General features: G+C 36.3%; 1 protein-coding gene across 9 annotated transcripts in view; it reads left to right on the plus strand.

The window, feature by feature from the left end:
• Positions 1–20,124, plus strand: part of dnmt3ab (DNA (cytosine-5-)-methyltransferase 3 alpha b) — a 278,365-nt gene that overhangs the window by 177,676 nt on the left and 80,565 nt on the right. For 5 of the 9 annotated variants that reach the window (XM_015348572.2, XM_015348605.2, XM_015348586.2 and 2 more), the window contains 2 exons: positions 3,633–3,679; positions 7,872–8,021. In XM_015348572.2, coding sequence (XP_015204058.1) covers positions 3,633–3,679; positions 7,872–8,021 — 197 coding nt within the window. The remainder of the gene's footprint in view (positions 1–3,632; positions 3,680–7,871; positions 8,022–20,124) is intronic. The other 4 variants (XM_015348579.2, XM_015348593.2, XM_015348621.2 and 1 more) reach the window with 2 other exon arrangements.

Here is a 20,124-nt window from a genome sequence, read left to right on the forward strand (position 1 = left end):
TTCATATTCAGAGCCCGAACATGTTCTCTGAAGCTGTTTCCTAGTCTCCTTCCAGTTTCCCCAACTTACTGTAGATAGCTGGGCATTTTTTGCAGGAGATAAATAAAGTTGCTGGAGGTGCAGGATGTCGTCTGGGTGATCTGGCAGCGTGTCAGTATGCATGAGGTCCCCACATGTTTGCTGTTTTTTTTGCAATGTGGTGAACCGTATCCAAGGCCACCAGGTGGATGTTGCCTGTCTTCCAAATAATGTTCCTATCTGAGCTTGCCTGTGACTAGTAAAGTTGAGATCTGTGATCCAAATGTGTTTGTGACTAAGTCATGATGCTAGCTGACTGTGGCTGGGATTCCCCAGGTAGTGACACACGACTGTCTCAGTGGTCTCAGTGGGTTGGGTGAGCTCTCTAGGCTCCTAGTGAAATCGCAACTCCCATAAGTCACCGCAGAATGAATGTTAAAAAATGAATGACTTGATGGGTGGGCGGTTCAAAAGAGATATCATATGTGTTGATGCTCTGAGTCAAGTCCTTAAGGGAACTATTACAATTTCAATGTGGCAGGTTATATATAATAAAATCATGTTTTGTTATAGAGCTACAGGTTGATTTGTTTTGCCTTTATAACTGATTTTGCCCCTGGAGAATGATAAATAATAGTATAAAATAATGAAAAATATACAGTATACAGTATATAGTAATTCCACTGTTCCAGTATCCCAGTCGGTGGGCTTTGGTATTTATTATGGTGAGAGAGATGTTTATCAGACATCACTTTCTATACAGCTTTTAGGAGGATAGTACACATGGTTGAGTGCTGAAGCATGTGTACTTTCCTCTTGTGTTCCTATCTGAATCACTACAGATGAGCTCTTCTGTTGAAGAAATGCAAGCCACTGTACAAGCCAAGCAAAAAGTCTGCATATGCATAGAATGGAACAAGTAATAGGTTTATTCCATGCTGAAAAAAGGAAGAAAGAAAACACAACGTTTCGGCCGTGGAGCCTTCTTCAGACACCTGAAGAAGGCTGTATACTGTATACAGACACCTGAAGAAGGCTCCACGGCCGAAACGTTGTGTTTTCTTTCTTCCTTTTTTCAGCATGGAATAAACCTATTACTTGTTCCTTTGCAGCCTACGCATGCTGACGCAGCTACCCACCTGAACTACATTTGCATAGAAATATTTTAAATCATCTTGACAGACAAAATTATAAAATTGCTGTAAATTCTGTAAGTCACAATAATATAGTCAGTGTTCTTCTGATGTATTGAAAGTGGTGGTGCATCACATTAGTTGTATAACAGGGCATGGGCTGTTTTTTATGCAGAGTAAATGTCTTTGCTTAATTCTATGCATTGCAAAAGCAAGGTGTGTTGACAGGCAATTTTTATATTACTGTAACAAAATAAAGGGCAGGTTATGCAGCACATACTCTACATACTTCTTATTTTCTGTCACAGCTCAGAGAGAAAACCTTAGTCCTAAAAACAATGGATCCTACCCAGGATTAAATCTCCTTCTCTCAAGCACTGAGGCCCACAACTGAATGTGAGCCAATTTCTCTATTTTACTCATGCTTTTCTATCACAGGAGAGGTGTTTTTAGCCTGATTATTCCACAATAAAATACCAGACCCTCCCTAAAATAAAGAAGACATCACACCTTTTTATAATGATGATTCCTAGTCCTGTTAGAAAAAAGGAAAAGATTGAAAATCTCTGTTCTCCTCGTCCAAGGATGCCAATGTAAATACTGTGCAACAATATATATTCAAACACTCTTAATAAAATAATCAAGCTGGGAAGTGCAAATGTTAACCTCAGTTGAAACTCAACTTCACTCACCCCATCCCCAGTCATACCATTTTAATTAATTTGATCTGTGTGAGTCCTTAAATTTACTTGAGATCTTTCCAGATTCTTTCTGATAATGACTTTAACAAAGTATATGCTAAGTCACAATTGTACACAAACGCTATATTGTAAAATATGCTTAATTCATTAGCTGAATGCAAACTTAATTTTAATTTGGAATTCATAAAACTGTTCAAGCCGATGTGAGTACTGATTTCATCCACTCTGATGATGTTTTAGAAGAATTCTTACCCTGTGTCCATCAATGTGTCCATCATTAGCCATCTTAAATGAAAGTACTGTCAGATTTGAAGAATATAGGAATATAGTTTTACTTAGTGCATTTATGATGCAGTGGTTAGCTTTGCTGCCTCTCAGCAATGGAGACCTAGGTTAAATTTCAGACCTGGGGTGCTGTCAGCGTGGAGTTTGTATCTTCTCCCCATGTTCGCATGGGTTTTCCCTGTGTGCCCTAGTTCCCTCCAGTAGTCCAAAGACGTACAAGTAGGCTAATTAGGTTCGTGGAAGATTGCCCCTGGTGTGAGTGTGTGCATGTTTGTGCCTGGGTGAGCCCTGCGATGGAGTGGTGTCCTGTCTAGGGTTCTAACCTGCCTTGTACCTGCTGCTTGCTGAAATACGTAGATTCTGGCTCCCCTGCAGCCCTGAATTGGAAGAAGTGGTGAGAAAATGGATGGATGGAAAACAGTTTTTTTAAACACACTATCTGTAACTCTAAATGGCTTTAATGTTATGTTCAAGTTATAGATAGGAACCCATATGAATATAAATTTTATATAAGTATGTGGTCACTTTATATGAAAACTGCATTCTAAATTTTAGGACAAAGTTTCAGAATCGCTCCATGAAGCTGAAAGAGTTGTCTTGTTTTCATTCCAGCTGAAAAATAAAAATTCATTGATTTATTATTGTCTCAAATTAACATATTATTTTAAATATTTTTTACATGTGAACATTTAGAAGATAGGTTTGTTTCATGGTATGGTAAAACTGTTCCAGGCCAGGAAAAAGCTTTGAATTTGTAAAGTCATTTTACTTTAACTCGTAGGTTTTGAGTTTGAAATGTCTGTTTCCATAATTCCTGAAATTGTAGAGATAGAGGAATCTCCAAATGGTGCAGAGTTAAAGAGGCCTTTATAAAATAACCTAGACCTTTATGATTAGAGATTCATAAAGATAAGACATACATTTCTTATATTTTCTGTTATCCAGTTAATATGAAACAAAATCAAGTGTCTTTCTTTTCACATATTTATTTGAGTGCCTCAGTGATGAGTGTTCCTAGAAAACAAGATTTTTTTTAATTCTGGCTGTTCAGATAAATACATGCTGGGTTATTTGCCTGCGGTGAATTTGATTTTTTTTAAACTGAAACTTGTTTTCAACCAATATGTAGTTCTGTTTTAATGTTAGTATCCAGATATTATTCAAAACACAAACCACATGTTTTGTTCTCGGTAGAATAGAGTGTAAATGTTTTTTAGTTTTTGTTAAATATTTCTAGTGTTAATACAGAACAGAATTTTGTACCATATTTCCAATTGGTTTGGACTTTTCCTAGAGAGGTTGTCTACACATGATTTATAGTATGTCCCACACGAGTCGTATTTAGTTCTTAGAAGAGAGGGTGTTTGGTGCAGCTATAATCAGTTCTAGCTGGCTCACAAATGGGTGGTTTTAATTATAAACAGATCACACTATTTGTTGGCAAACATGTAACTGCAGTAATCAGTCATTCTGAATGTCCATTCTTTTCTTTCAGACACAGAGGAGCAAGACGAGAGCAGCTGTGAGACAGTCAAAACAGAGGTAAGGCTCTCATTTTGTTGTGCTGTATCAGTCCCCTCTCTGACTCTTCAAGATCCATTTACAATTTTGTGTCCAGAAGCTTTTGTCCAGATGCTGTTTACATAAGTAAAAAGAGGGGGAACCTGCAATATTCAGGGCCTGATGTAGATGATCTTGCAAGAGGTTGTCAGTCAAGATGACTGTCGTCAGGGATGTACAGTATGGGGCATGTTGGAACAGTCCACTAGGTTTCAGAAACCTCATTTGAATGCTTAAGGACTTATGTTTATGTATATACAGTATACTGCTCACAAAAAGTCAAAGGTCAAAGTCCCCCCAAAAAAACATTGACATGACATTGGATAGAACTGGTAATTAAGGGCTGAAAACAGATGGGCACTTCATATAGAGATTTTTATGGCATAAGGCATATGGGTGTGATAGAATGGTTATTGTGTGTTTATTGAATCACTTTTGTTGTAATGAAGATGCAAAGACTAAGGGAGAACAATAGGTGAAGATCTTTCAAAATGCTTTAAGGCATAGATATGGAGATTCACAACCAGTTATTGTTAGTGATCAGCTGCTTCTAGTTCTGGTTATAACACACTGGAAGAGTCTTTAGTGGGTGTTCCACAGAACACACTGCAGGCACTAGACCTCTAAAACAACATCTAAAATGAGCTTAAAGGGGACATTTGAAATCATCTACTTGTTGGAACTTGCAGAGGCCACCAACTGTACATGACTACCCATGACTTCAAGTAGGCAGGTGAAGACTGTAACAACAGTGGTGTATGGTCTCTTAGACTCCTATTGTTCCCAGATAAGTCAGGGATCAGATAAGGTTGTGCTAGGCTGAGGTGTTATTCGGAAAAATGTTATAGGCCTCCAAAATAGCTCGTCGTCATTCCTTATAGACAGCATTGTTAGTGCTGTCAGAAATAATCTCCACATTTGACAGGGTCAAGTCACAGCTGTGTAAAACTGCATCAAAAATCATCAAGAACCACATTGTATTTTTGCTTCTTGTCATGGCCTTTTGCTTGATTTTCCTGTTTCCACATGCTATATGTGAAGTGAAGAATGACTTTTTTATCTTTTATACTGTGCAAATTTGTATTTGTGGTTTGAAGCATTGTGCAATATTACCTAAAAATCCACTATTTTTTGTGAGCAGTACATACGTATACATACTGTATACACATACAGTACATACAAAAAATGAACGTATGTATGAACAGATCTTGCAGATGTCTTTTATTGTTCTTTATTGTAATTCAAATTCAAGTTCAAATGCCATACATTTTATTTCAGTTGTTTCCAGACACCTAAAATAATTAACATGGTTATGAAAATGAAAGAGCAGTCACTCCCCAAAAAAGTTCTTCAACAATCTTTTTATCTTAGGCTGTAACAGAAATACCTGGCGGGTAAGCACTGCCATACTGTATGGCTATCTAATTTGCTAATGCTGAGGTTGTCAACCTCTCACTCAATAAAGTGTGATTTTAGTCATTGCTGTGGGAAATACAGTAGTTTGTCCCTGAGAATTCAATAAATCCTAAATACAGCATTTGTTTGCAACTGAATAGTTGAACGTCTTGTAGTAATCAGTGGTTCATATGCAGTATTTTGGGTGTGTATCAAAGAGCTTGTTGGGTTCAGATTAAAAAGAAGCAGATACCATGGAAGCAAATTATTATAATGACTAGTCTATGAACTAGGTTCTCATTCATTGTACTATTTCTGCACATGCATTTTGGCTGTTAATTAATAAAGTTTTAATTTGATTTGTCGTATGGTTTTGGAAGACTACGGTATTCTTAAATGTCATTAATATTGTACTGAAAAGGCTCCCAATTCCAGAAAATTGAATAATTGTGTACACTGTTTATTTGGTGGTTGTCTTTGTTTAATTAGCATGCATATGCTGAGCGCAGTAAATGACAGTTGTATCAGTAAGAATTTCTGCTTTAATGCTACATTTAGAAAGTGTTTTATATTGTTTGTGTACATATTTTTAGACTACACCGGTTTCTTTGAATGGCATTATGAAATTTTAGTATTGTTATGATATTTTGTGCTGGATATGGTCACTTGTTTCAGAGCGCAGACTGCTGTGGTTTTAAGATTTTCAAAGGTTTTTTTTCTGATTATTGATTATAGAACTTTATCTTTCTTTTAGCCTTATAGTTACATGGAGAAAGCTTTAGAAAACATGGATAGACATTTCATTAAAAGGGTTAAGAGCTGAATACTTTGAGCTGTCATATTTGTGGTAAAAAGATCTACAGTCTGTATTTTATATAATACATATGTCATATTAACACAATGAAATGAATGTTAAATCCTACTGTATATTCCACTTTCTTTATGAATGTGGTATAAAATATTGATTTTGGGAAATGCTTTCTGTTGAAATAGACTGAGGCATTTGTGTGGTAGTTTTCCAGTAGTCAGAACAAACGTGCCTTGGGAAACCCCAGGAGCAGTTATGTGCCGGAAAACAAAGCAAAGAAACATCCTGATCCTGGTTGTTCCATTCTGATTACCTTGGGTCTGACGTTTTAAATGAGGTATTAACTTTCAACTTGGTAGTTTTTGATCTTCTACCATATCACTTCCATAGCTTTAAAAGACATTTTAATCTAAATGTGTTTCTTCATTTTAAAAACGCAGGCAAAAGATCTGATATATTGTGTTGCTTTGAATGGCTCTGTATATACTGTAACCTTTGACTTCTCAGCGCTGCATCCCCCGGTTACCAGACAAAAACATGGAGGTGCACAGGTAGGAGAAGAGTACCCTGGAGAAGCATGGGTATAGCAAAGCAAGCTGTTTGTAGCTGTTTGCTACTGTAGTCTAAAAAGGTGGTGGAAAGATTTCAGTTTAATCAGCAAAAGATCTTAATCTGGCAGGGGATTCTGAATAATGCCCCGACTTGTGTATGCTTTTTTTCTTTACAAGTGCTGTACTTTTGTTCTTTCGTACTTTCGAATGAACAGACTCCTTTCTTGAGAAGACTCCTTTCTTGCTTGCAACTGTAAGCCAGACCTTCTAAAGAAATTAAATGATTGTCCTGTTGCATCGTCATTCACAAATATCTGTAAACATGAATGCAATAGTTGCCTGTGCCCACTTTTTAATTCAGTTCTTTACTTCAGTTTCCCATTTGAACGGCTACTTTTAAATCGTAGCACACCTCATTTTTTTATTTTACTCATTCAGTGCAAGACTGAATTAAACTTCTTCATGCCTCATTTGATACCAAAGGGCTCGTTCAGACCTGTGAATTAAAAATTAACCTTGTTTCACTAACAAAAGAGATAACTGTATATTCAAAGTTCATGGGTGAGACCCATTTTCAGTCTTTTGACAAACCTGCTATTGCTCAAGGATGAGTGCCTAAAATGAAAATTACAAGTAATTGTATCTATTTGCAAATATTCATACTACATTAGCTGCTACAAAGAAAGTGTGTTTTATATGCTTCCAGTTTCTTTGCAGGCTATAAGCATTTCAGCACTTGGTCAAGGCGTATATCTTACCTTAGATATACTGTATAAGAGACTTCATTCACTGACATCCACAGGCTTGGAAAACAAAGTGTCTGTGCAAGAAATGTGGAAGACCAACAGCGGATTGTCTTGATAAGGAGAGGTTCCAAGATCGTTATGTGGAGTTTCTGCTGATTTCCTCCTTGCAGAAGAGTTCTTCGGTCCTTCGATGAATGTGCATTTTGAAATAAATGGTACTGAGTGGTATATAAATTGCAAATATCAAATACACTTGGTTTTCTCATCAGAGGCATTAAGATTAATCAGTGGATTCATCTGACAGTTAGGAAAAACACAAAATGGAAGAAAATAGCTAGGTCTGCTTATTGATGAGTGAGTGGCATTAGAAAAGGTCACCATGCATTCAGTTTTAATGGCTGTGTGGGCATTCATGGCTTCTTCTTGATGCTTAGCCGCATGTGCAAGAGTTCGCTTCCTTCCCGAGAGTGAACACCTCGTAAAGAGGAGATGCTTCACTTAGCCACACATGCGCTCATTCCACTAGTTTGGCACTTTTCAGACCCTGGCATTACCATTTGCCGATGGCAATTCCAGCTGTGTTTGGAATAGTCAGCTTTCTTTTTCGGTAAGGGGAAAACACTACTCAGCAGCTCATTTATGTTGTTTTCCCGTGTTCTTTTTATCCCTTTGAGCAGGGAACTCGAGCCAGGCTTCGTGGGGGACTGGGCTGGGAAACCAGCCTACGTCAGAGGCCTATGCAGAGAATAACCTTCCAGGCTGGGGACCCTTATTACATTAGCAAGAGGAAGAGGGATGAGTGGCTGGCCAAATGGAAGATGGAGGTGAGTAAGTCGCTCAACACCCTCTGTGAGAGACAATAGTAAGGGCCAGTTCAAAGCCGAAATCAAACCCCCGCGAAATAAGGGAAAACTACCAAAAGCGCATCACTCTTAAAAGCCAAGTGTATTTGATGGATCAGTTGATATCTCATGAAGGTACCATTTATTTGATTGACTGTTACTAGGTGTGTTGGCATGACATGTGGTGTGGTTATTGATTGATACGTCTTTCGGAGCCAGTATTTTTTGTCCCTTTTCTGAGGTCAAACCTCCATGTTTTGGTGTTTTCTCCTTTTTCATTGTTTAATTGTGTGGCACAGGTGGAAAAAAGAACTTGAAAGATATGGCCTTTGGTTTTAAAGATCATTCTCACTTTACAGCGGGAACAAGAGAGCTTGTTTTGAAGTTTTTTTTTTTTGTTGTTGTTGCTGTTTCTCAGTCCTTGCTAAATTTAGCCACTGAGATTGTGGGCAAACTCTTCATTGCTGTAACTACTTATTTTTTCGTATTATATTTGGGGACGTGTATCATTCTGTTGAAAAAAAATAGGAGTTAAAGTGATGGAAACTGTTGTGTAATAAGGTGCAGTTCAAATCTATTGTATTGTGTGATACGTACCTCTATGCAGATGATCGGTACAGCATATTTTATGAAAAAATAATTTCTCCAAAGCGTAAGGGTTTGTGGTTTTTAATTCTTTTAATCATATGTGTTGGAAGACATTTTGAAGAAATCCACTGAAATAATAAAAGCAAAACCTTTGTGATTGAAGCAGGGCCTTAAACCTAGATCCTGTAGTAGTAACACATGAAAATGGCAGTTGCTTTCATTTTGTCATACAAGTAGTACCAATTTAGTATTTGTGTAGTAATTTAAAATGGGACACTGTTTTCCCATTGGATATTTCGCCTGTAGTCATCTTAAATCTCATTTTTTTGTTTTTAAAACTTAAGCCATTACAAAAAGATCTTGGAAAATGCACAGATTTGAATATTAATATTAATATTCCAGTACAGGTGATTTGCTTTTCATACAGGTTCAAAAAGATTCTTGTTTAAGAGGCATAATACCAGGTGGAAAGGTAATTGTCAGCATGATTAAGTGTATAAAGGGTTTTGGGCTCTGGCTTCTTGATTATATCAGTTTTTGCAATTTATCATGCAGATACACTACTTCTGCAAGTGTGATGGCTGCTTTGGTATTTGAGAAATCTTCTTTTTTATACTACAAAGACTCTCAAGATGGTTGAAGGCAGCAGTAATGATTTTTTGGAAGATGCAAGGTTTCAAAATGCGTGTTTCTCTCAGAATAATATGACAATTTTTGGTACTTTGTAATCTTAGATTATGGTTAGGCCACCTAGGCATTTGAAGGACGTTTATCTTATCATTACTTGGAATCCATAAAACCAAACTGCACCTCTGTTGCTGCTCAAAACTTTTCACTTCAAATACATACTTCATATACAGTAAAGCTTCTTAGCCTGGCATTTACATATACTGTACACATACTGTACCTATTTGTATGCCATGTATTAAGAAGGTAAATGTATTGAGCAATACATATCTGAAAAAGTGCTTCCTAAAGAAATCTGAGATCTCATATGCATTAATGCATCAATCTGCATTAAATGTAAATACTTTTATCTCAGATATCATAGCAACCCCCTCAACAGTTCTGCATTGATAATGCTTAACTATTATACCAGTTAGGTAAACCCCATACACACCCTACTCAGCCTGACTGCTCTAATTAATTTAATACTGCAAACAAACCTTCAACATACTGTGTGATGTTAGTTATAAAATTATACAGTTAGTTATATGTTTGGTGAAGCCAGAAATTTGTATTGTTCACCTAGCTAAACCAAACATGTCTGTCTGTCTTTTTACCAATGACATGCTTCCGTGGAAAATACATCACATTTTCCCTAGAACCCACTTTAGCAAAGCATGTTGAGTGCCTTTTGGGCATTGGTTTTTATCATTCGTAACCGTAATGATTGTATAATTTGTAGTTGTGATTTCTGCATACATCTCCATTGAGTTCAAAAGAATATTGCTGGGAATTCTCATTTACCAGCTGAAAAAATGTAACAGACAGCCATGTACTGTACATAACTATCAGTTGGTTGACCATGTGGCTGATAAGTGAGAAGGGCAAGCTCAGGTCTTGTTTTGGAATAAACAGATTGTGTGCATTTTTGACTGACAAACAGAATTGGTTCAAAGGTGAGTTTAAGGACATTATATTTTTTCTTTAACATTAATCATAAAGACTCAAACCATTTCATCTTGCATCAGCGGAGTTATCTTGCTGACAAGATACTGCAACGGTAGTACAAGTACTAAGTGTCTATTGTTGGAGTAGATATTATTATTATTAATGTGCAACAAATGAAGACTGTCAGTACATTTTATGTGGTACTGATAATTTAGTTTAGTTGTCTTTCCTGTGCTGTGTGCTGTGAAATTAAATATGTAGTATTTAATTTCAGGTGCAGCTTAACATAGTGATTTCACGGAAAGTACCTTATGCCTTTGCATTTTGACATGTTGAGGCCCCCTTGCAGATTATCAAATGGTTAGATCTTTAAACACAGTCATCTTGGTTTGGCTGAACATGGTGTTTGAATGGGTAGTTGTAAATACTTTGTGGTCAGTAGTACTGACAGCAGGCTTCCCTACATTAATACGCTGAATGTTGCATGCACACACAGCCAAAATGTATTTGACTTCACTTTTTACTCTTAATATGGTTTTAATTGCACACACAAATGGGTTTCAAAATAGCTGTGACAGGAGCAGTAGTTAATCCTGTGTGGGGCAGCTAATTCAGTTATTAATATGTTTTACTTCTTAAAATGGAAATTGTTGAGCTCATAAGTGTAAATGAACTCTGCACATAAATATCTGCTCTGTCACAGTGGTTTAAAAAACATACAGTAAGAATGATTACAGACAAAAGGAGGATATTTGGTCCACCTAGCCTGTTTGGTAGTTTGGAGTCCATTGACCCAAGGATCTTATCCAGACATTTCTTGAAATAAGAAAGGTATCAGCTTCAACCACATGGCTTCAAAAGAAAGCACAAAAACATATTAACCATAATGAATTGATTAATTGAACACAGCAGGTTCTAGCAAGACAGCAGCTCTGACCTGAACTACGTTCCTTGAAAGCTGTGGGGAATGTCCTGTCATCCTCAGTCACCTGTATACAAATTTAGTGTAATTCAGTATGCATGACTGAGCTTCATAATATATTTGCACATATCTATTTTATTTAATAGTAACAGGATCCTCATGTATGGATACACCATAGATACATATGAGTTTGAGCTGCTATTTTGCTGTTACTGTATGAAAAGTGATAAGTGTCTGGAAACACAGAGCTTATATTTGAATTAACACATAATTGGAATTGCCATCACCACCTTCTGCATTTAAAACGTTTGCTATATTGTAGTTAACTATGCCTTGTGAACTCTGAACAACATGGGTGCTAACAATCCTATTTTCTGATTGAAAAATATTTGTAAATTGTGCTTGCCTTGTAGATTTATCTTCAATCAGCATAGCAGTACCCTTTCTGTATTTATAGCCTTTAGTCCTTGTTAAGCACAAAATAAGGTAAAAGGTGCCACAAGGGTTAAACTATTTTTCTTCAGCTATAGGCTCCAATAGGAAATAAACTATCTTCACTTCAATGAGAGCAAAGAACAATAGAAAATGGCCTGAAAAGTGTTCATTAAGCGCAGCATGTCTGAGGTCTGCCTTTTTAGGCGTTTTGTGATTTTATGAATGCTCACTACATGTCTGGCAGTCCCTGGTAACAACTCCATCAGGTTCTGTCAGGCACTGTGATACTGTTTGTGAACATACAGTTTTTTATACTCTTTTACATGTTCAGTTTGGAATGGGATTTTTTTTTCAAAGCACATAAAAAAGCTCTGTCATTCTGATTGTACGTGACACCCCAAACATCTTACACAGCTCTTGACAAATGACAAATCAAAATGGAGCTGAGCTGATTTTTGTTTTTTCAGACGAGCAGCCTGGAGGTGAAAGGGTTGCGTTGTAGTTTGTTACAGAACTTTGTTACAGGAAATGCAGTAGTTTTTTTTTCCTGAGGGAAGAATAGAGGTTTATTTGGGGAAAATTTCACTTTTTCAGAAAATACAAATGCATTGCTTATTACACTCCCAACTCACCGCAAACCAATTCTAAATGGTACTGATGATTCAGTACAAAGAAACAGAAAGGTATTGCATGAGAATGACCAGGCTTCTGCCCTGTGGTGTGATATCCTGTGTTGGATGTTGTCCAAACTGACAAGACAGACATAGATTACAAAGATACGAGCTGCAGGCCAGCACGATTTTTTGTCCTTTCCGTTACTTGCCCTGAGAGTTATTGTTTCATATCGCACTTCAGTAGAAAACAGCCATCTATTTTGTATTACGAGAGATGGAGCAGAGCCCACATGAAGACTTGGCTTTTTTCAGTTTAATTTAGGTCATCCAAAAAGATGACTTGAAAGATCACAGAATCCTCAAAAGCTTTTAAACAGCTCATGTGTTCCAAAGCAAGACAGAGTTTATAGTGCCTTAGCACAACCAAGTGGTCACAAAGAATAGAGGATTTATTCATGTGATTTTTTATAATAAGTATCCAAATAAAAACAGACACTCTGTGCTCTATAAATACTGCTGATACGTGTCCTAGAATCTAACGTAATTGTGTACAGTCTCATAAGCTGAAGTCTCATTTAAATATTCTTCCATATAAATTAGCCTGAAATTGGAATGTCAGTCACTTTAAAGCAAAACAACCAGGGAATATCTAGGTCACACTTTGCTCGGAATTTCAACTACAACCGTGTTTCAGAGCACAAAAGCATATTTCATTTTATATGTAATGAATATAATGGAATATACCATTAATGTTTGTCAAATTTCATAATTTGCCAAATTTACCTTTATAAGAATTGTAAGAAATAATAGTTAACAAAGTTGTCGCTGGATACAAAAGGAAATATCAGTCTTTCTGCTGTTTTTCCTTAAATGGACACAGAAGAAAGTTTTTCCTTTCTTTTTCCTTCCTAGTATAATAATTTTATGGTGTGTGGTCTTTTTTCCAAAATAAGCATTTCTAAATCCCAGTAATTGAGATAATGAGCATTCACCGAGATGTTAGGTTTGTGAGAAGACTAGTACCTAATTGCTCCATATATACAGTATTTGTGTAATTTGCATACCGTTCATGCATAGTGTGATCTGAAGGTCTGTTCCTAGGGTGATTGCAGTTGGTTTGTCCTTCTCCTCAACCTTATGTTATGAATTTCAGTGCACTGCAATTTATGTGAATGTTAATTATTTACGCTTCAGAAAAGTCTTCTGTTTTAGGTTCATTCCTTTACAATTTTATGCTCCATTTTATGCTAGCCAGCCATCATTCTATTCTGCACATCACCTCGCTTGTACACTGACCTGAGGAAATGAGTTATGCGTCTGCTCTGAGGCCGATCACTTGTCTTGCTTCACAGATCCATCATGAAAAAGGCGGAGCTTTACTGCCAACTTGTCTTTCTAGGCAAACAGATGCCCCAGCTCCTTCCCAGTACTAGGGACTCCAGGCCTTCACTTTAGTCTTTGAAAAAAGTGCTCACACTGAACATGTTGCCTGTGCCCTGTGGCAATTAAATTTGGAATAAGTGGTGAATTCCATAATAACTGTCTAAGCTGATGAGATTTAAGCACATCTAAAAGGTTTTTTTTTTTACCAAAAAGATCATTACAGTATTAATATTTGTTGTGTCCTCCGGGTCTTCGATATTAATAGTTTACTTTGGAAAAGGCTTCTTTGAGCACATCCTGTCTATAACACACATGGGACAGCTAAGTTGCTTACTGATTTTCAAGCAAAGACTATCTCTTACACTTGATTCCTTCATTTTCTCTCTTCTCCCTCTGGTGACTTTCTTGCCAGAAGAGGTAGGCGGCCAACTTGGAAGCCTCTGCTTCCTAGTTTTAAATTGTCACCCGACCAATTGCCTTCCTTCATCAGTGGGTCAGGGGTCAGAGAACAGCTGGACATTCCCTATTGCATACTGGGAAATGTAATGAAAACAAGAATTGCCATCTTGTGTTAACCTCCCTCCTTCTTAAAATGCATTGATCACCATGGTGTCTCTCCAGAAAGTGTTCCAGTATGCAGTATTTGTAACAGTGCCCTGGGTTGTATGTCACCTTGCACGAGGATTTGAATGGCTATCATTGAATTCACAAGCACTGTATAAAATGTTTAAAGAGATACATTTCTGAGAATAGGAGACACTCATTGTATTAAATAATATGTTTAGATAGTATAGATATTAAAAATTGATAAAGTAATGGAAATTCTGACTGCAGTTTTGTTGGATATAATAAAGGGATTGGGATTTTGCTCAGAAATATTTACGGAAATGTTTAATAAAATAGGGTTGTTCTTAGTTATTAATTTGTGCTACTTGTTATTCATATACTCATACTGAAAGACTGATTTATTTTCCTATGGCTCATCTCAGTGGTTATTTTATGAAAAGCCACACAGAGTAAGTATATTTTGCTATTTACGGAAGGGGGTATGTTGTAAGCTGTTTCTGATTTTATTTTATTTTTCTGCTATATACTCCTAATAGAAATGCAGTGAGAGATCTGTAAAAGACAGTGAAAAGTTAAGTAACATCTTATAAAGGATATTGAAGGGTTAACAAAATGCTAACTTTTTTTTAATAGTAGACCATGGAAACTTGACACTTGTTTGTTCTGTAGTAGCCTGGCTGTAAAATGTGGTTGCAAAGTGGTTATCTGAACCTTTAGCATAGTAGGAGCTCTTTAAAGCAAAACTTCTTTAAGGTATTTGATGCTGGATATCTTCTATACTTAGCAGAGATAAGATCTGTTGTAATCAAAAGAAAATGTCCCCTGTAAAGGTTCTCTTTTGCTCTGTTGCTTAGCTATATAGCCGATTATTTCCACTTAAAAGTAATATACTATACTTGCTGTATTTTCAAAAGTGGTACTGTATTTTCATGTTCATTCACCAATTTTATAAAATGTTTTCCTGTAAACTGCATTATAGAATATAGTTCTAAAATAAAAAATGTGCTGGTTAAATAATTATAAAATACTTAAATACTATACATACATACTGATCATCAACACAAACTTGTCACTCTATGCATGAATGTTATTAGAAGAATAAAGCATACAGATTTAGCATATTGATGAAGTGTTTTTGGTGTGATTTTGATTAAATTGTTTATTCATGGCTGACTGTGATACACTTGAGTGAACTTGTTGCATAAGCACTAAATCTCCTCATTAGTTTGAGGGTTGATTGGGCACAGTTGATGAGCTGATTTAACCTGTTTAATGATAAGCCTGGTGAAAATCAAAAGAATAATACACAAAAAAAAACAATATGTCTCATTTATCAAAAGTCCAGACTTAGTTACCACAAGTAGACGTGCTAACAGTAAGTTAAATGCTCTTTAGTGATGGATCAAGGTTTTCTGTAGGTCACGTTGATGGGCATCAACAATACGCACACTTGCAGAATGATACAAATAATTGTTTTGTACAACAGACCAATCAATGGGTAGGTCAATGTTGAGTGGTTAATTGCAACATGACTGGCTAGGACACACTACATGCCAGACTTCAGTACCATTGAACATGTGTGGGATGAGCTTGGGTGACATGTGGTATGTAAACAGGCATATCTGTGTGCTTCTGAAAGGAAAAGGATACAATCTTTCTCTCTCAAGACAACATCTGCATCCTTGTGCAACACATGAGTTCAGCATGAGTTGTAGATGTACAGTACAGCTTGAATTGTTTCCATTGGTGGTCACAGATGCTACAAGTCTGTGACTTTCACATAATTCATAATTCTCCTAAAACCCTGCTGATGACAAGTGCAGTCAGTATTTTAATTTAAAAAGAACAATTACAAATGGGAGGAGGCCGCTCGATCCATACATCTCATTAGGTGTTTAGTAGCTAATTGGGTGGGCCATGTCTGTAAAATAAAATATTAGGACACCTGCTGTAAAAAAGGATTTTATATTATTTCCTAGTAAAACCTTTTTCATTTTGTTTCGTCTGTAATTGATTTTTTTTTCATGCTCAGTGTATATGAAATACATTTAAAGAGGTACTGTACTTACAGTATGCAATGAATTTTAATATAAGTTTATAAAGATACTATACATATGTTTGTGTGTGTTTACAGTACGTATCAGCATTGCATACGTATGTCTCTAACTATTCATATTTCACTAGAACTTAGCAGTATGAAATTTAAATATAAGGTTGTATGTTAAATTGTTTATTATGGGTTAATAACAACCATGTTTCATTTAAGATTAGATGTAAACTAATATATAAGTAAGTGGCCCCTCTAAACAAGCATTAAGTGTAATTAAACAAAATGATGTGTACAAACCAGTGAGCCATTAAGCCCGACTTACTTGCTTGGTAGTTAGTAGATAATTGTTCCATGGATCTGATCCAGCAGTTACTTTAAAGTTGCCAAGGTATCAGCTTCAACAACATGACTGGGTAGTTTGTTCCAAACTCTCATTACCAGTAAAGAAGTGTTCCCCAATCCCCAGTTTTAAATGCACTTCAGTGTACTTCCCACTTGTCTCCTCTGGCTTGTGTTAAACTGTTGATTTTGAAGAATTCCATTGGGTTGACTTTGTCAATACCTTTGATGATTTTAAAAACTTATCAGGTCCCCTCATAGTCTTTTCTTTTCAAGACTAAAAAGGTTCAGCTCCCTTAGATAATTGATTTTAATACCATGTTGTGTACAGTTGAAATAATTTTGCTATAGTGCTGGGATGTAGTGAAAACATCTGAAAACTTCCTTCTGACACCACAACTACAGCAACAGCTTTACCAAGAAGCTTGGGACAAGCTTGAAATTCTATTTCACTATGGCCTTAACTGTGTTTACACTACTCTTCTTTTTAGGTCTACTGCATGTTTAATACTGACAGTGCAACAAATGTAAATCCGGACCACTCTGGTTTCTGTTGCATTCTTCTCATTCTTAGGAAAGATTGAAAGTGCTGATTCAAATCCTCTTTCCACAGCTGCACTTATATTTCGAAGTAGTCAATATGTTGGAACTCAAGGGTCCTTCCTCTTATTGCCTCTGATGAGGGAACTTTAGTCTTGCAAAATACACAGTGCCATTGTAATAAGAGTAAGCCAAAAGAATAAGAAAAGTATGAACAAAGTGTGAATTAATTTAAAATGAGGAAAAGTGTGAAATTAATATTTTCTCTGATTTTGATCTGGATATCTGGCTTGCCTTGAGCATTGCAGTAGAGATGAAGCTAAAAACAAAAGGGCAAAGTAAAAGGGACAGCTGGAGAATTCAAGCAGTGGCTATGCAAACTTTCTACCATTTTTCTTCTTGAGCAAGATTTCAAGTCTCCTGTGAGTATAGACCTGAGAGAGAACTCTTGGTTGGATTTTTTATTTAATTGTTAAAATCAGGACACCTACAGTAACATCCTATCTTGCTCCTTCAGCTTGTAGAGACTCTAAATATGGGGGGATATTGTGTGTTGATATTGGGAAATGAAGAAAAAATGGTAAATATTAGAATCTATCTTTGTGTTACCTTTGCATTTACTATACCTGCCAAAATTTTGCCCGCCTATATATTTCTTGCATAGCACCGCAGGTTAACCCAGTGTTTTCTCAGACTGGCTAAACTGTTCATAACCTGGTCATGCCATATTTCCATGTGAGGAATCACAGTACAAAATGCAGTGGTGGGGTAGCAGGCAACTAGCAGAAGAGCCAACATCCACAGACCAGTTTAAGATTAAATCAACTCTTTTCTTGGGAATAAAGTGTTTATTTTCTTGTAGAATGTAAAGTTTGCCAGAATTTTTTAATTTTACTTTTCCAAATTGAAATACAACAGAAGAGTAAATGACAAAAACTCCTGATAGCCCCGAATGGCCTGGAAATAATTAAAGAGGTTGGATTTCATCTAATTTCCGTAGTTATAGTGCTGTGATATAAGTATCATTTAGTGGTTGAATGTCACCATTTCTGTATAAAGACTTCAAAATTTGTTTGAAGGCTTGATTTGAGTTATTTCCTGTTTTCTGATTGAAGCAACTGGCAATGGAAGTATTTTGATTTTACTCAGTTATCCAGCACTCTGTATTACCTGTTTTTGTCTTGTGTTATGGAATGATGACCAGAGAGAATAGCAATTTCAAGGGAAAGCACTACACAGGAGTAGGCTGATCTAGATTGACTGAAAGCAATGACAAATGAATTGTACAATATACGAATTATGAATATAAACAAATGGCTTCTGGGTAATAAAAGACTGAGAACATTTGTGATTTCTGAGGAGTGGAAAAAAGTTACTGCTGCTTTTCTTCTTTTAAAAGCATATAAAGATATTGTAGTTTTAGAATATTCAAGAAGGAGAAGAAATTAGGGAAGCGCTGTTTCTGTCATTATGTCATTTTTCCAAGCTTATAGTCATAATCCCTATGCGGTTTTACATATTGTAAAATAATTAAAAACCAAAAACAACATTAATCTGTAATATGTGTGGCCTAGAGGTGGATTAATTGTGTGATACAGGTTATGGACAATTCACATTGTTTTTGTGGTTTTGTTTTGGTCAGGCCCTGAGCACACTCAAGAGCCTCAATTCATGACCATTAGGGAAATTGGAGGCCTTCAAAGAAAGCATTGCCAAGACTGCACTTGGTCCAAGCAGATGAAAACCTGGAAAGACTGAGTCAATTCTGTAAGATGATATTCCTTGTGAAATAGGAGAAAGAGAAGAAATCAAAGATTGAATTAATCACAGATCACTAGCATGTGTAACCTCATCAAAACGAATATTGACAGGTATTGATAAACAAAGCTGAAGAGATATGTATGCCTATATCAACTGCAACAACAATGAGATTGCAAGCATTGAATATTGAAACATGAATTTATTGTTACTGTTTTCACCAGTGGGTAGGTCCACTTTTAATGCACTTTAAAATATGTTCAGATACACAAACAGAATGGTTAAGAAAGAGAGGAGAAAATCTAATTTATGAAATTTGTGGATAGGCTCTTTCATATAATAATGAAGATATACAGTAAATAGATAGGAAGATTATTGGCCTACAGCACCACATAGCACACGTGCTTCAGTACATTTTAAAACATGTTATATTTGCCTTTTCTAGTTAGGACAACTGCATTCTTCAGTCTGGAACTGATTAGGTCCCTAATTACTGGCACATTTGCCTTGGGATCTGCTGAGAATCAAAATGGTTGACAACACGAAGAAGCAAGAAGAAAACTCATCTTCCCTAAACCCCAGGCTCTGCTTCTAGCAGATGGAAAAAAAAAAAACATTAAGCCACATTTAATGTGAGCTAATCTATGTTCATCAAGATTGATTTCTGTGAAGAGTGGAGGACAGTGTCTTTGGTCTAACCAAGACTGCTCTGCTGTAACATTTCTTCCTCAAAAGAAAAACCAAAATTACCTTGGCTAATCTAGTAGTGCACTTTATGAAGACTGCCCTGATTTTTGTTGTCTTTTTATTTATTTAAATCTGCCACAATTAATCCAATTTGTTAGCATCGCACCTCTGCCAAGAACAATTTGACCACAAACTTGAAACTTCAAAATCAGATGCAAAGCAAAAGGAAATTTGAAACTTGTGAACGTTTATGTGTCTTATTTTCATAGATTCAAGCAAGCAAGCAGCACATTATTGAGTTTTGAAATGGAAAAGGAGTTACAGTACCTACATATATCAATTTATTTGGCTGACACTTATCCAAAGAAACCTACATAGGCCATAGTTATTTCTTGGAGCAATAAAGGTAAAGCATCTTGCTCAGGTATCACCAACTATTGATCTCCAGTCAGGAGTCCAGAGCCCTGTCATGTGTGGTTAATTTTCGATGATGGCTTGAATATTAAAACTTCTAAGATATCTACACCTAGGAGCTTTTCCAAGAAGTGAGACAGAATAAATGAACATTTTTAAGCAAAAGATTATAGC

Source organism: Lepisosteus oculatus, chromosome 2 (genome assembly GCF_040954835.1).
Source record: "Lepisosteus oculatus isolate fLepOcu1 chromosome 2, fLepOcu1.hap2, whole genome shotgun sequence".
NCBI classification, from domain to species: domain Eukaryota; kingdom Metazoa; phylum Chordata; class Actinopteri; order Semionotiformes; family Lepisosteidae; genus Lepisosteus; species Lepisosteus oculatus.